This window comes from Columba livia, chromosome 7, assembly GCF_036013475.1.
Source record: "Columba livia isolate bColLiv1 breed racing homer chromosome 7, bColLiv1.pat.W.v2, whole genome shotgun sequence".
Taxonomy (NCBI): Eukaryota; Metazoa; Chordata; class Aves; order Columbiformes; family Columbidae; genus Columba; species Columba livia.
Genome location: NC_088608.1, coordinates 10,691,712 through 10,708,047, shown reverse-complemented (window position 1 = coordinate 10,708,047; position 16,336 = coordinate 10,691,712). Strand labels below are relative to the sequence as shown.

Below are 16,336 nucleotides of genomic sequence, written 5' to 3'. Positions count from 1 at the left end.
CCTTCTCTTGTCCTCGCACAGAAGCACAAAGCACAGCCCACCTCCCCTCTCTGCTGTTCCCTTTAAATGTGTATTTCTGCCTTGGGAGAAGCAGCCTGTTGGGTTCGTTCAGCTTTTAATACCCAGAGTGCAAAGCTATGATGCTGCCAGTCTGGAATCCTGCCCAACCTCTCCTACCAGCCGCCTCCAGCAAGGTTTGGGACGTTTTTGGCACCTCCAGTTTTCCATGCTTTAGGTGGGAATTCCTAATGCAACAGGTTGGCACCTTTCACAGCATGCTGTACTTTATTGGTCCATGTGTCAAGAAGAGTAAGCACTTACCCTGCAGTGCTTCAGGGAGGTCTGCTGCAGAAAGCAGACAGGAGTGGCTGGGGTCACGACAGGCTGGTTGGTATGTGAACTAGTTGTAAAAGGTTTTAGCTGTCAGATGCTTAAGCTAAGGAATGGGGCTGGAAGAGGATAAAAACAAAACAAAAAAAAAGAAGTTGTGAACAGCAACAGGAAAAAACAGCAATACAAAGTTTTGCCTTTTGAAGACTTTGAAGGAACTCCCCTCCACACCGTATCAGAGCTTTTAGCAAACTTCCTCCCGGGCAGTTCTTATTTCTCGCTCCCGACATCGGACGCCGCCCGCGCAGCCGCCGCCTGAGCGCAGCGACAGCATTTTTTCCCCTTGAAAACTCCTTTTCCTCCCAGACAGCGGCGGGAGCCCCGTCTGGCCGCAGGGCCCCCCCGCTCCCCGGCCGCGCAGGGCGCTCCGCCCGCCGCCCCCCCGCTGCAGGAGGCGCTGCGGAGCCGCGGGCCCCGCCCCAGGCCCCAAGCCCCGCCCCCGGAGGTGCGCGCCGGGCACGGCGGGGACAGCGGCTGCCGGGCGCCGCGGCCGCTTGTCACGGTCATTTTAAAACATTTTTCTAGCTTTAGGGCTTTTTTTTTTTTAATATAAATTGTGATTTGTTGTTTTTCCCAAGCGGGCTGGTGGCTCTTTGCCATGAGCAGCCCGAAGGCAGCATGAAAGCGGGCAGGCGCGGCTATCCCGCCCGCTCCGGTGTAGGATGGCTCTTGGCGAAGTGTTGCTGCTGCTGCTCCTGCAAAGGTCGGTGGGGTCCGGGGACCGGTTCCCCCAGGGGGGCTGGGGTAGGCGCCGGGGGGCCGGGAGCTCAGCGGTGCCTGCGGTGGGGCAGCATCCCCCCGCCGCCTGCCCGCTGTGCCCCGGGGCGAGCGGAGGGACGGGGCAGGTGAGGGCGGAGAGCAGCCGGGCTCGGTGTCCCGCAGCCCGCTGGGCAGCGCGGGTGCGGCCGGGACCCCCCGGCACGTCCGGAGCCCCGGGGCAGGGAGCGGCGGGGAACCGGCCACGGGCAGGGAGAGGGCTGAAGTTGACAGGATACATGGATACATTTTATCGTTGCTGGTAGGAAACACCCTGGGACTGTAAGGTCAATAGGGCGGGGAGAAATATTTGCTTCAGTGAAATTTTTTTTTTTAGGTCCTTTCTAGTCTTTCTTGGGCTTGGAGAGGAGCGAAATACTTTGAGAACATCTGTTTCTCACAGTTCACAAATCTCTGAATGGTTCTGTGGGAAGGTCTGGGGAAGCTGGCTGAGCTGAAACGCTGAAAGAGATATGGGAAAGCCACAGCAGCTAGAGTGCCTCGTAAAAATAAAATAAATACCTGCCTTTTACAAGGAACGGTGCAGCTCAGATGCACTGACTGAAGATTTCCCAGCCTACAGTCTTTATGCTGTGATACAGCTTTTGAACTTGTTCTGGATAATGTGAGTTTTTTGAAGATCTGTGTGTGTTATTTCAGTGTTTCCTGTTCTCTGAATGGCTAAACAAAAAGACCCCAAACAAAACTTGCATTTTCTTTTTATTTGGCACCTTTCTTTAAAGAAAAAAGCCCTGAAATGCGTTTTTTTTTTGTAATCATGGAATCCGTTCACACATCCCCAGATAAAGATGACTTGAGGACGGGTGGGCTTACCAGTTTCTCAAGGCACACATTTGCAATGCTGAAGCCTGGTTCCGTGGTTATTGAACTAGACTCACACTTATGTGGTGACAGCAGCAAACTAGTTGGTGATGAAGTTTGCCATGATTTCATAAGATGTTGATCTTTTTCAGCCTGGGAAGAACACACTACTTCATGCCAAAGAAGCGACTCTTGAGGTCAATGCACAAAACCCCCGCTGTTTTGCCGCCTTTGAGAAGGAATGTATAACCGGGTTGCAGGGGTAGGGCTACTACAGGAAGGTTGTGGTACTAAAGTGCTGTGAAAGCCATGTCTTTCTGACAGCCTATGCTTTAATGTGCTGACCCATGTAGCAGGTCTGAGCAGTATTCAAGCTCTCTGACTTTGCCCTGGTCTTTAAAACATTGATTCTAAAATCTCCCTGCTGCCTGGACTACAAATCTCTCTAGAAGGGGGAAGGGGAAACAGCTGGCTCTTCTCTCTCCTTTTGAAATGTTAACTGTGTTTGCAGTTCTAGTTTACCAGATTAGTAACAAAAGGTATTTTGTGATACTGATCGCTTAACTTCTTTCTTGTGCTTGATAGCAAACTTTGGGTAAAAAGTTGTAAAAGGCTATATCTACTATGGTTTGTTTATTGAGGAAAACCAGAGCTGGTCAGATGGTGGAAATACTCCCTGAATACAAACAGGTACCAAACCTGATGTTTGATGAGGGATGTGGGTGCCCCAGACTGTAGCATTAGCGTGCTGTTGTTGACAGCTTCTGCCATTAAGCTTGGAGATACTTTAATGTGGCAACCAGACCTTTGAGGCTCTAATTTCATGTATTCTGCATTGTTAGTGGTCATCTTTGTTTCTGGGGCACAATCTTCATCCCAGGGCTTCTCACTGATCTCAGACTTGCAGTATGAAGAAGTGACTGTAGTTTGTGTTTAAGATGGATGTGAATCATCTTGGAGCTGTTCTCACTGGTGCCCCATATATGACCTTCCCTTTGCCTTTAAAATGTGGCTCTGCTTTTTCCTGGTGACAGATGCCTGATGTATCTTGATCTTTTGCAAGAACTCAGTAGGTTTTGTTGTGCCAGTAAGAACCATCCAGTGAGAGAAATTGAGAAGATGAACGTGTAGCCTGTGCTCAAACAGAGGTTATGTTGGTACAAGCTGTGTCAGTGCTTTTCCTGCTGTGGAACTTGGAAGAGATGTGGATGCTTGGTCTCCTAAATAGCAACAATAATGCAGAGCTGAGAAAACCCAAACCCTAGGTCCCCAATGTATCATGAAATGTGTAAATTTTGTGTAACTGGGCATTTATCTGAAGGATTTTGACAAATAACTCATACCACTCTTTCACAGCAATCTTATCCTGTCTTTTGCAGCAGTAGAGACCTTGATATTACTTTTTCGCTTGTTTCACTGGATGAGTTTCTTGTTGTGTCAGCTTTGACCATGTACAAAGCTATTGGGATCCATCCAGAGAAAGCAACTGACACTTAGTACCATTTGCAGTTTTGCTCTGACACCGATAGTCCCCTGCATAAACTAAATAAGGACTATTTGTCTGTCCTGAAGTATGGAGAGATATGAATCCTAATATAGGAGTGTCTCAGAGCAAGAGTCTGTCACTTGCTTTCAGCCATAAAAAGGGGTAGTTAAGAGCAGGCAACTCTCACAGCCTTCAGGCCAATGGCCTTAATCAGCCAAGAGTGGGTAAGCAAGGCTTTTTGCAGTATCTCCTAAATGCACAAATGCAAAGTGACCTAGTGTAATGGGATGCTGCTTAGTGCTGCAAAACTGGCCCTGAAAGCAGATTGATAGGAGGGCTCAAATTCTGATGGTCTCCTGATAACAAGGAAGTCATTGAACTGTCCTTAGACATCACTCCAGGATTTGCAAGTGAATATAGCTTATTTTCTTTTAACATGGAGTCCAGCTCCTCAGTTATCTATGTGGTTCAGATTAGAGGCTCCTTTAAAAGGGTTGTGATGAGGGAAAGCAGAGAAATTGGAGGGGTTCCTGCTTTGTGAAATGTCTTTCCTAAAGCACATGGTCAGCTGCGTGCCTTGAATGTGACAAGGTCAAAACTTTGTTGTCTTTAAACACAGAGCAAAGTCCTGTGGTGAGTGTCACCACTCTGTGCTACCTTCAGCACAGAGTGTGCATGGAGCTTGGGTCAGGTGGGAACTGAACTCCGGGCTCTGGTACTTGAGGGGCTGTAAAGAATATTCGGCGATTCAGATTTAACCTCCAAGTTAAATTCTGTGTGCTGCGTTATACCCCAGGCCTTACTTAGAGGACATTTCTTTACAGTAGTTAAGCTCAGCTGGTTTTAGCCCAACCTGCAGCACAGTGGGGTGCTCTAAGGGGCACTAGGAGGGTGGAAAGCACTAACAAAGTGTAGGAAATGCTTTTCTTTGAATGCAAGGAGGGAGAAGTTCTGATAGACTGGACTTGAGAGGTTGCCTATGAGTGCCTCAGGTACAGCTCAAAGAGGGTCTGTGGTTAAAAGTAGTCTATTGCCAGTATAACTTTGCAGTGCAACACCTTACACCCTGTTCTAAGCTGCAGAGTGGCTTCAGATGAGAATATAAAACACTTTTACTTGAGGGTAGCCAGAAACAGGGAAGATGGATTTAAGTGGATGCACTGTCTTGACTTCAACAAAAAATGTGTCCTGCTGCCTCCTTGAGTAGTTGCTCTTCTGAGCAGGCTGCCGCTTGTATCCAAACTTTTCCTTTCAGAACAAAAGAAACTTAATCTGAATGTCAAACCTTTAATCTCAGTGTGTTAAAAATGAAAGACTGAGTGGGTTTGTGTCTGTGCTAAGCTCTTGGTAAAGTTCTTATTTAAATTTCTTGTCCCTCTGGCTTCTCTCTCCTATCTCCTATAGTTTTGTTCTTCCTTCTGCTTTTTTTTTTTTTTAATTTGCTGTCCTCTTTTTCTTTCTTTCCTCCCTTTTCCTCTTCTTGCCAGCCTTCCCTGAGTCTTTGATTTGTTACTGGCTCAGTCTGGTGAACCTCTTTGCTGTAAGATTAACAGAGTAAGCAAGCTCCTCTTGACAGTGATGGTGACTAATGTGCAGCGAAGGGAGTGCAGCCAGCCACCTTGGACATCTTTGCTAGCTGGTCAGAAACAGAGCCTTAACTGGAAGTTGGGCAAACCAGCATCATTACAAGGGTTGTCAACAGCCTGTTAATAAAAGCTATTTCTTCATTAGGTAAAAAGTGAGATCTGATGGTGCTTTTTATAGAAGGTGCTGACACTGTGTTACAGCAAGCTGCAGAGCTTTTCTAAGGAAACTGGTACCTTTGTGCTGAGTGGTAGCAAGAAAGTGATCTGCAGCATTATATTCAAGCCCATAACATTTCCTAATTTGAACATATTTTATTTAGTGTTTTAGGCTGAGCCATGGTTACCCTGTGTAAAGCGTAATGGAATGCATGGCCAAAGCAGTTCCGTCAGAATTGAGGCAGAAGAGAAAACAATAGTAAAATCAAGGGTGTCAACCCAAGCTCGTTTAGTTTCCTGGTCCTTCCTGAATGAGAAATGAGGAAACTCTTACCTTCCACAAGTATACTCCTTGGGTGAAGTCCATCTGTTACTCATTAGTTGCATCTCAGTGAAGTCAAGGGGATCAAGTGTACTGGTCTTCTGTCAGCAGTCTGTCTCTTGTGCCAGAGTTGTGCTCGGCTCTTTCTCCTGGCAGGTTCACAAGCAAATGACTGTGGTGAGGTTTGGGAGAGTTGTTGTTATTTTCCTTCAGTTCTATTAAGAGAAATCTGGTAAGCCCGTGACAGGAACCTCTCTTCCAAATGTCCTGTGTTTTCCACACCTCCGCAGGCTGAGTCAGGAGTCAGAGTAGGTCATGGCAGATAGTTATTGGAAGGGACAAAAGAGTTGATGAAAATGGTACTTAGTTAAGCAAGCAGGATTAACATGACAAGGTGAATACTGTTAGCAAAAAACTTGCTCTTTTTGTTAGTGTGGAAATGTGCTTTCCCATACCTGCTTTACGCCCTCCTGACAGATAGTCCTGAGCTAAGGGTGTCCCAAAAGCCTGCGTGACAGTCCCTATGCCAGTCTTTTGGGGTAAATGAAAGCTCACTGTTATGAACCTGCCAGTATTTTTGTGCGTGGGCTTGTCCTCCCTTGAACGTGGCAATGAGACGTAGTTGGATTTCAGCAGAAGTGCTGAGGCTTGATGAGTAACCTGAATGTGGACAGTTGAAGGAGAATCATGGCCACTGTGCTGTTGGCAGGCTGGGGGGACAGTGAGCTCTTTTTGTGATTGTTCAGTTTTAAGTGTTGTTAAATCTTACCTGCTTGCAGGAGGGTTTTTTGAGGGTAGAAACCTTGTTCATGGATACAGCAGGTCATGTTTTCAGTGGGTCTGTTACTGCAAAATATAAAGTTTCCAAGAGCACAGGAGGTTTGAGGTTTTTCAAGGTGCAGGTTGCTGCGCACAACTGCTCACCACTCCCATCTTCCACGAGCCACCTTCTGGAAATCTGATGTTTATTGTATCAGTGCCAGTGTTTGGGATGCTTTAACAACTTTCAGTTTCCAAGATCCAAGTAATACTAGCTTTTTTTTTTGCTTTTTTTTTGAAAGTTACACACACTGCTAGACAGCTCTAATTCTCTCGATACCAGCTAGACCCTCGTCCTCCAGTTTTGTGTCTCCCTTTCATGACCGATCTTGCAGCCTTATCTTTTGCAGTGTGGTTATACAGGATGTGACAGAACATGTACGAAAAGTAAACTTTCAGATCTTATTTTGAATGTGTTAAATTGATAGCAAGAGCTTCTACAAAGACCAGCTTTCAGTTACTAGTCTGGGGGTGAAAGTGTGATGGGGATCCTTATTATTCACATTGCTGCATTGTTTTCAACTTCCACAAATTCATCCAGCTTTCAAGAAACATGGGGTTTGCTTTTATGCAGGCAAAGCTCCTAAACTTCCCATTTGTTCCAAGAAGCATATAAGAATTCACAAGGCTTTATTCATCCTGTCAAAAGCCTGAAGAAGGGAGACTTTATTTTAAGGGAAAGAGAACAGATAATTGTGGAAAATATAGCTTGGGTTACTCCCTGCTCACTGCAAAAAGCATGGTGTAACTAAACATGCTGCTTTCCTATAAAACAAGTTCCAGATAGATTTATTGTTTAGGAATTCAATGCATGGAATCTATCCATTTTGAAGTGAAACAAAAAGGGTAGTTATTTCACATGACCCCAGAAGGATTTTTTTTTTCCAAACTGTTGTGTTTCAGTATATGCCTTATTAAAGTTGTGTATATTTTAGGAAAACTAATCTATCATTTAAAGTTAAAAAAAAAACCAAACTCAAAATGTTTCAGTCTAAAAATAGCTTAAAGATACTTCTCCAAAACACCTGAACACTGTTACATTTCAGTCTAATTCCTGTCTGTTAAAAGATTTTATAAAAACAATTTCATCTTTGGCAAAAGTTGCAATTTCTTTTCAAAACAGAAGAATTGGTTGAGCAGTTAATGATTACAGTGGGGATCTAGAGATGTGGTTTGCAATTCAGTAAGGAACTCCAGTTCTCTGTCCGTTTAGCCACCGCTTATCAGTTGCTGTTGCAGAACAGTTCAATTGCTAATATTGCATCACACAATTCAATGTCATGTAAAGATACTTTTTAAAATAACTACAGAAGCACATCTGTCTGTTTTCTTGAAAAAGATCTATAGATCATAAGTAGGACTTCAGCATGTGTAAAGAGTTATTTGAAAATACCTAACAAGATATGCTCAAAAATGTTTCCCTTGGCTGATGTTCTTTGCCATTAGAAAACCACAAACCAAAAATGAACCTGTTTGCTTTTAGTTCATAATGTTTGATGGGGCTAATTATGCTTGAACACACACCATTCCTTGGGTTAAAGGTAGCTGGTGCATCCCATCAGGTCTCCTGTTAAGTTTGATGTGCCTTTCAATCTGTTAGCCTGTCCTGGACCAGCTCCGCAGTCCTCTCCCCAGAAAGCTGGGAACATTGAAATCACACAAGTCACCTGGTCTTCTTTCAGATAATCAGAACAAAATTTCACCAGTCAGGTCCTGATATGATAAGAAATAGAACTTGCAAAGTGAATTACAGCAGTTAATAATAGAATAGCCATGGGGGTTTCTTCTCTTTGATGGAGAGAGATGCATTATATACGCTTCAGTTTACGTACTTGTCGTTTGCTTTTCTCTAATATAGCATGCGTAACATCACGCTGCAGAAAGCCCACTATAGCTCTGGCTGGTTTCTTCTTCCCTCACCTCCCAGCACTTCTCAATGCTTATGGCTCCTCCTCTACTGCATGGGAACCATCGCTGCTCAGTACTTTTGGAAAATGGAAAAAAAACATCTGTTTTGTGTGTTGCCACAGGAGCAGTTGGTAATTGCTATTCTGTTGCCCGTATTGCACCCTGATGCACTTGGTTGTTCTGTGTGTTACAACCATTGCAAGTCCTGGTACAGCTCAACAGTTCTGAAATTTTGGATCCCTATGAAGTTATCTTCCAGGCTGCGCGAGGCTGTGAAGTTGCATGAAGGGGTGAAGCCAGACCTGCTGGGAACCCATTAGCAAATACAATCCTGAGGAAGCAGTGGGTGGTTTCTGGTGGAGACTTCTATCTTTTGTATTGGACAGCTGTAAATTAAACATGGAAATTTAATGTTGCTGTATACAGGAAAGCACAAGTACAGTCTGTAAGTCAGTTTTGAGCAAAGATCCCTTGTTCGTTAGCACAAGACAACACTGAAGTAAATATTTAGGAAAGTGATGGACTCTTAGCTGTGATAAGAAGGGACTGGCCTTAGCAACCATGGAGGTGTCTCCACTGTTATATTTTTCAGGCATTTTTCCATGTTCAGGTTTCACTTGGAGCAAGCAGCTCTGAGCACACCAGGAGAGCTGGGAGTGGCACATCCCCAGCTACAGCGAAATCCACTGAGGACACTTTTTTGTGCAGTTCAGGTTTGCTGACAATTGTAGGTACAACTTCTGGCAGCCGAGGCTGTGCCCTGGTATACTGTGTAGTGTTTATTTTCTCCTCCCTTCATAATGCACATGCAGCTTTAGGGAACAGAGGTTTCTCACATCACCAAGACATGCAGTGCAGTCTTCATAGAATAGTTTGGGTTGGAAGGGACCTTCAAAGATCATCTAATCCAACCCCACAGCCATGAGCAAGGACATCTTCAACCAGATCAGGTTGCTCAGAGACCCATCCAGCCTGACCTTGAATATTTGTTTCCAGGGATGGGGCATCTACCATCTCTCTGGGCAACCTGGGCCAGTGTTTCACCACCCTCAGTGTAAAAAAATTATTCCTCATCTCTAACCTGAATCTCCCCTCCTTTAGTTTAAAATTATTACCCCTTGTCCTGTCATAACAGACCCTTCTAAAAAGTCTGTCCCCATCTTTTCTTTAAGTACTGAAAGGCTGCCATAAGGTCTCCCTGGAGCCTTCTCTTCTCCAGGCTGAACAACCCCAACTCTCTCAGCCTGTCCTCATACCAGAGGTGTTCCAGCCCTCTGATCATCTTGGTGGCCTCCTCTGGCCCCTCTCCAACAGGTCCATGTTTTTCCTGTGCCATATTAACCAGTCTGAAAACACATTACAGTTCAGTGAGCACTCTGAAACTTTCTCGAAGTCACACAGGGAACGGGCAACAAAATAAGCATCAAATAACCAGTACTTATAGCTTCCAGATTTATATCCACCAGTTGATTTCAACCTTTTTATAGGCCTGCGTGTCCTAGGAAGCACATCTCACACGTAGCTGAGATCATCTCATCCAGCAGCACCAGTTAACTGTGGCTAAAACCACCTCAGCTGCACAGCGGGGAGCAGCGGGGCTGCTTTAGGGGTGAAGGCAGCAGCTCGGGGGTTGTGAGGCAGAGAGCACAAACTAGCACGTGTGTTCCTTCTCATCAGCTGGGGTTCGCTGCGGTCCTGAGTCAGATTTGCCCATGTTGAGCAGCCTTGATGAACAAGGCCCCAGCTGTCTGCTGCCGCAGAAGCGTGCGCCAGGGCAGGCTATGAAAAGTGTTGCACAACCCAGTTTAATTTAACCACATGCTGAATAAATATGCTTTTGAGAACTCTTTTGAAGAGATGTTGCCTAATTAATCCTGCAGGGGGTATAATATGTATATTTTTGAAATCTAGTTTTAGCATCATGCAATTAGCTTTTATGGCCTAAGGATTCTGATTTAAGACATTATTTAGTTACTAATGGTAAGCTATTTTAATTAGAAATGCAAATGTATTTTAGATCCAAATGTATCTGAGCAGTACAATGTAAAAAGATGATTCACAGCTAACACCACTGAAGTGCCTCAAGTCTGGTATTCTTTGTACCTTCTGTAGCTTGAACCCTGAGGATCAACATGATATTCAAACATCTCTCTTAGCTGAAGCATGTGAAGGCTGAATAGACTTCTTTAGCAAATGGAATAAGTATTAATCAACAGGGATCCTTTCTAGGGCAGCAGAAGGAAAATCGTAGCTTTAGGCAAGAAGGAGGCAAACACTTTGAATGTTACAGTTATAAGTTCAGCACAGCAACAGCAAAGCACAGCTCCTGCCAGGGCACAGGTGCTGAGCAGACGGCAGCATCTTAGTTGACTTTGTCTTAGTATCAGAGAAATTACTCAGGCTTGAACACCCCAGGCTGCTCAGGGAGGGCTGTAGCTGCTCAGAGCTGTGCTGCTGTAAAATTTGAGCTGGCAGCGTGTCTAAGAAAAGCCTCAAGCAAGGCAAGCTCCAGACAAACATCTAAAGGCTAATGCTTGCTGAATATTCACTGCAGTCACTTGTTCTGGAGATACTAAACTATCAGGCAGGTGGATGTCTGTGATCAGACATTGTACATTGCAGTAAGAGATCACCTATATTCAACAAAGTCTTTCCAGAATCAAAGAGCCTCTGCTGCTAGACCAGTCCAGCCCTTGCTGTTGTGTTCAAGCATTTATTTTTCTTAGCTACTTTGAAAGATGTGTCAAAAAGAAAGTAACTACTCAGCAACAGTGAAAATGGATTTTGTGATGATAATCTCTTATTAGACATGTTGCTTGGTACAGCTTTTTTACAGCTACTTGTGATTAGGTGCAGTGATATAGCTGGGAACTAAGTTTATGAAGTGCACTTCTGCACATCTCTGCTAAGCTGGACATATAATTTTTTCTGTGAGGAGGCGGCTGGTAAGGAGCAATGGTGTAGGCACTGTGAAAGGCTCCACATGGCCTTCCAGAAGTCAAAAACGATGCACTTTTCAGAGCTAACCTTGTTGGGAAGGCTGGTGACTGGGTCAAGGCACTTGTGCAGATTCAGAGGGCTGAGCCCTCGACAGGGTGCTGTGGAGCACTCTCCTGTTCCCATGCAGCAGATGCTCTCTGAGACTTCAAGTTCCCATCCTGTCTTGCTTGCTGACGTAGATAGAGTGTCGGAGTGACTTCGTCACCTGAAATTTGATGAACTTGTTGGCCGGCAGCATGGCAAAGGTTCCTCAATGAACTGCTCCCGGCCCTGCAGAGCTGTCAAACAAAAAACCAAGATTTAAATTGTGTGAGCCTGTTATATGGGGTGGCAAGTGATGTTCTGATTTTCCTACTTAAGCTGAGTGAATTAAAGCTTCCTCTAAGTCTAACTGATAGTCTTGAGTGTGCAGTGAAAAGTCTCCTAGCTGCTAAGCCATTTCCCTGTGCTGTGTTCAAAAAGCAAAACATCGCAAGCACCAGCAGTTCTTATCTGTGTGTTTTATTTCCAAACCGCTGTTTGCATTTACTTCATTCATTACTTCTTTTAATTCATCCCAACCAGTACCTTTGCTGTGAGCTTGTATTTTCCGCTAGTATTTCTGGAAGACGAGGGTGTGGAGAAAGCTGCTTTGGGCACCAGCCCTGGAGGCTCTGGCTGCAGTGTGTCTGTCGTCAAACTCCCCAACCTCGTTGTTCTTGGTGGTTACGTGGTGTCCGCTCTCACCCTGCACCACTTGCAACTTATTCTTATTCCATTCTTTTCTTTTCAGGGGCTGTCAGAGCCTGAATAATTTAAGAGTGAACAAATGAGAGACGGTCATGGAGGACTCTGTTCTTACCTAGGCACAATTTGACAAGCATGTAGATTGCCTTGGGTTTCCACTGCACCTACCACAACTTTACTAAGAGAAAAGCCCCCTTTCCTAGTCATCTGTGTCAGTCTTGCTTAGTAAAGTTATTCAAGATCAACGCCTTTGGAATTGGTTGGTAAATGGACAAAGACTTTCTCTTTGCCCGGAGCTCCTGACAGCCTCCAAGTACCAAAGAGAACTCCACAGCACTAGAAAGCAAGAGACAGCTGCTGAATGTTGGAAGCTACTGCATTTGGCAAAAGAAGCTGACGCTAAGATGCACACAGTTGTGTTTGTTTGTTCTGCTTGTTTTCTGTGCTTTCCAAGCCCTGTGTGTGCCTGGAAAGTTTAATGACCAATCCCTTCTTTCTCAACATGCAGTTTTTCTTCCTATCTCAAAAAGCTTTGGATTCTGTTCTTGCTTTTTTTTTGTTTTTCCCAATTCCAATTTATTTTGTCACCAATACTCTTCTGGTGTTTCAATGAAGCATTGTTTGGGGACATAGCCACATTTTCCTTTGAGGTAGAGAGACATTAATACAATATTCAAATGTCGTCCTCCTCCCTTCTCTCCTCCCATTCAGCAGAGTGGTCTGCCTTGTCATAGAGGCTGCTGGCTTCAAAAGTAAGGCAAAGTTGACATTAGCAACAATGTAATTTAACTGAGAAATTACTTCATTAAGTGTGGAAAAATTCTTACAGTAGTTCAGTTTGGGAGCTCCTGAATGAAGCTGACCCTTGACCCTTCACAAAAGAATAAGGCTTGTGTTGTACTAACAGCTGCTTGGAAACCATGTGTAATAAAGTTTGGTTTTGTGCCCACCACCAGGATAAAAGATGGTATTTGCCAACTCTGGTACCCTTACTCTCCCAGCTGAGCAAAACTACTTAGATCAAAGTTTAAAAGTCTGCTTCTATGTGGGTGTCTAAGCATTTCACAGTTTCTTATGCTAAAAGTAACAGTGTACTTGCAAAGGCCAGCAAACGCTGCTGCTCCAGTTCAGCTTCAAACATGACATTTTCCTCCTCATCTTCCCATATAGGTTTCCATAGAAGTTCAGGGTTAAGACATTTTTACAGAACATGCATAAGTCTCCTATCAAAATATATCAAGGAGGATTTTTGCTTTGTGTTTGGGGCTTCGTTCTTTTTGCTGCTAGTGACACTTATTCTGGAAACTTCAGGGTCGGGAATTTATTTTTGTCACAGAATGAGGACAGTGTAAATACAAAATGTAAAGCAGAAGAACTTAGAGAAGTGCTTCAATGATTTGTTTGACTAAATTGAAATAAATGTTGATTTGTTCAAAAAAAAAAACCACCAAAAACAAAACCATGGCCTTTCTGGATCTTGTTAGTCTTGGCTTTTTATTTCCTTTCTTTGCTAAAGCAAAATGCGTGCCTCTTGACTTCTGAAATCTGCTCTCCCAGCTGTGGGGCATTATGACAAGGCTGTTCCAATGTGCACTCCCAGCTGATGTGTTGGGTTTGCTCTCACTGTGCTATGGGCCAGTCAGGAAGGCAGGAGAATGAGTGAATGAAATCGAGCGCATAGAAATACTGCATCTGGCCTCAGACTCTGCTGTGTGAAGCAACTGCTTTTTTTTTTTTTCCTGAGCTTTTCCACACCTTTTCATTTAGTACAAACCTATTCTAAAATGTTGTTGCTTTGTTGGGAGGATAAGCAAAGTTCCCTTGGAGGACTCAAGGCAGGCCAATAACATACCTATCTCATGGTATTTGGTGGTAGGAGCTGGCCAGGAATATCTCACTTACTAACGTGTTGGTGACTTTACTCTGTGGATGTTTGTTCTCATTTTATTCCTGTCATGAGCCCAGGCCAGCTTATCTGGGGAGTGGATGGGATTCTGAATGGTGAATTTGTCAGGCTGACAGATGGAGAGAAAAGGGCTCAAACCTCCCACTGGAGAAGTCACAGATACCCGTCACAGTTGTAAGCTGTTACATGGAAACACATTTCTGAGCAGGACACCGAGAGGAAGACTGCAGACGTTTCAGCTGCTGTTCAAGTGCTTCATGCTGCAGGGTTGAGTTCCGTGCTTTCCTGAGAGTCTCTCCATAGGCACAAGGGCATGCTCAGCCTTTCACACGCAGCAGCTCCTTGGTTAAATGCTTGTCTGTAGGAAACAAGACCCTGCCCTTTGTTCATCTGAGGACTCATCTTCCTCTTTTCCACATGGCCTCCCTATGTCTGACAATAGCTTTAGGTGCACATGAAGCAGCAGATACAACAGAGATGACTTCTGTAGCTGTTCCTCTTGCTAGGCACTATTGGCCAGCAACAAAGCCATGTTTTATTCCAGCAGGCTCTCTCGCTGTGCTGTTTTTCTCTCTGCAGACCCTGCTCGCTCCTTCAGCACGCTCTCGGGATTTCACTAACTCTTCTTGCTAGGTCTCTGGAGACCGCGCGCCTCTGTGCTGTTTCTCCAGGCTTTTGGTTTTATCTCACTCTTTGAAACTTTCCCAGAACTGCAGTGACTTTTCTCTGACCTCCAGGAACTGGAGCTCTGGAGCCCTGACACTCCGGCTGGTACAACCAAGACCTGGAGACTACTTTGGGATGTCAGCTTTCCCAGCACACGCTGGATGAAAGCCGCATCTGAGCAACACCAGCTAAAAATAAAAGCTATTCAACCGAAGCTAATGGCGGGTTGCCATGAGTTATTGCTCATTAAAGTGAATTGTCAGATGCTTAACTTCGGCTAATCATTTCCTGCTGCGAGATCGGCCTGGTATGAAACGTACTCAAATGTGGGAAGGGGATTCACAATAACTACATTTAGCTAAGGGTGTAATTTCCTTGGACTCCCTCCGTAGTTAATGGAAAGAGAGAGGCTCCTACATGGGGTAGTTCCCACTCCGTATCACCCTCAGGTAAAAGCACCCGTGGCTCCTTGTCTGCCGAGTGCCTGGGGTGAGCTGCTGCCTGCCACAAAAATGAGCGTCTCTGAGTGACAGTGTTTGCCCCAGCTGGGTGAGGGCTTCTTTTCGTTGCCTTAGGTAATGGTCAGGATGTTGAATACTAAAACCAACAGATCAGTGACCATTTCCCAAAAGCAAAGCCCCTATGCAAGATCCCCCAGGAGCATCTCATGCTTTGCAGTGTAGCTGAAGGGAACTCCGCAGGTCAACTTCTATCTCAAAGCAGCTCTTCTCGCCCCTTTTCAAGAAATATCAGCTATTTAATAAAGAAACAGTGTATTCTGAATGTTGTGTGATTAATTAAATTTGTAGTCCTTTTTTTCCCTCCTGTTCTTTTTGGAAGTTAGTCTTGATTGCATGCTTGGCAGAGAAACAGAAAGTCAGATTTTGAATCTTTACATTACGGTAATTGGAAAGTTTGTCAAGTATGTCTGCTTTTAGCCATGTAGGCTACTTTCTCTATTGGACTAGAAACTTTGGCATAAAATATTTAACTCCATACCACTCTTCTTGAGTTTGGACAAGAAGTGATTTCATCCACATAAATGGAATTGTGAGAATCCTGCCAGATTGATTTGTGCCTTTTGATGTTGCTTCCAACTTGAAGCTTCAAATTATACTCCAAGACACAAACAGAAAATTCAGGTGAACAGTCTCAATTCTGCTAATTTGCAGGAGATTATTAAAGTTAGGGAAAACATTTGAACCACAGAGCAAAACTTGCATTTAGATTTCAGTGGCATAAATTGAATGTGTCTTTACCCTCTGGTGTGAAACTGGGTTCTACATGGTTTTATCTCATTTTTCCCCCAAGGTGAAGTGCGAGGCAGGTCCAGGGTTGGACACATGTAAAGGGAGCTGAGCGGGGCTGGGAGTGGATGAGGAGCCATGGACAACTCCAGGGCGAGTTTTGCAATTCCATTGTGAAAGTTTAACATAATTCTAATCTAAAGGGCTTTTCAAGGCAGTTGTCCTCTGTCTTTGTCTGTCATGGGCACTGAAAATTTCCTCATGTTCACTTATGTTCTTCACTGGAGCCTTTTTCAGAGGCAATGCCTGAGGAGATAGTTTATTTGTTGACATTAAAATTTGTCAGATTCATTATTTACATTGTTATGAACTGGTGTTTTCACTTGAGGAATAGCTGTAAAGTGACTTTGTATTATCCAAATGTTGTTACCTCCCAAATTTTTGCAAATCCATGCCAGATTTTCCAGGCAGAATAGGCTCTAACGCTAAAACTGGGATCAGTACTGTCATCTGCCTAAGCCACAAAGTTTTGTAACCCTGACTTGT

The 16,336-nt window shown here is 44.4% G+C and overlaps 1 protein-coding gene across 15 annotated transcripts in view; it reads left to right on the top strand.

Moving 5' to 3' along the window:
- Positions 1-16,336, top strand: part of KALRN (kalirin RhoGEF kinase) — a 510,474-nt gene that overhangs the window by 428,871 nt on the left and 65,267 nt on the right. Inside the window, exon 37 of one of the 15 annotated variants that reach the window (XM_065070495.1) lies at positions 12,018-13,446. The exons of 10 other annotated variants lie outside the window; for them this stretch is intronic. In XM_065070495.1, the coding sequence (XP_064926567.1) occupies positions 12,018-12,034 (17 nt within the window). In that variant the 3' untranslated portion in view covers positions 12,035-13,446. Of the gene's footprint in view, positions 1-825; positions 1,094-12,017; positions 13,447-16,336 lie in introns of those variants that run through there. 4 more of the 15 variants (XM_065070496.1, XM_065070497.1, XM_065070499.1 and 1 more) reach the window with 4 other exon arrangements.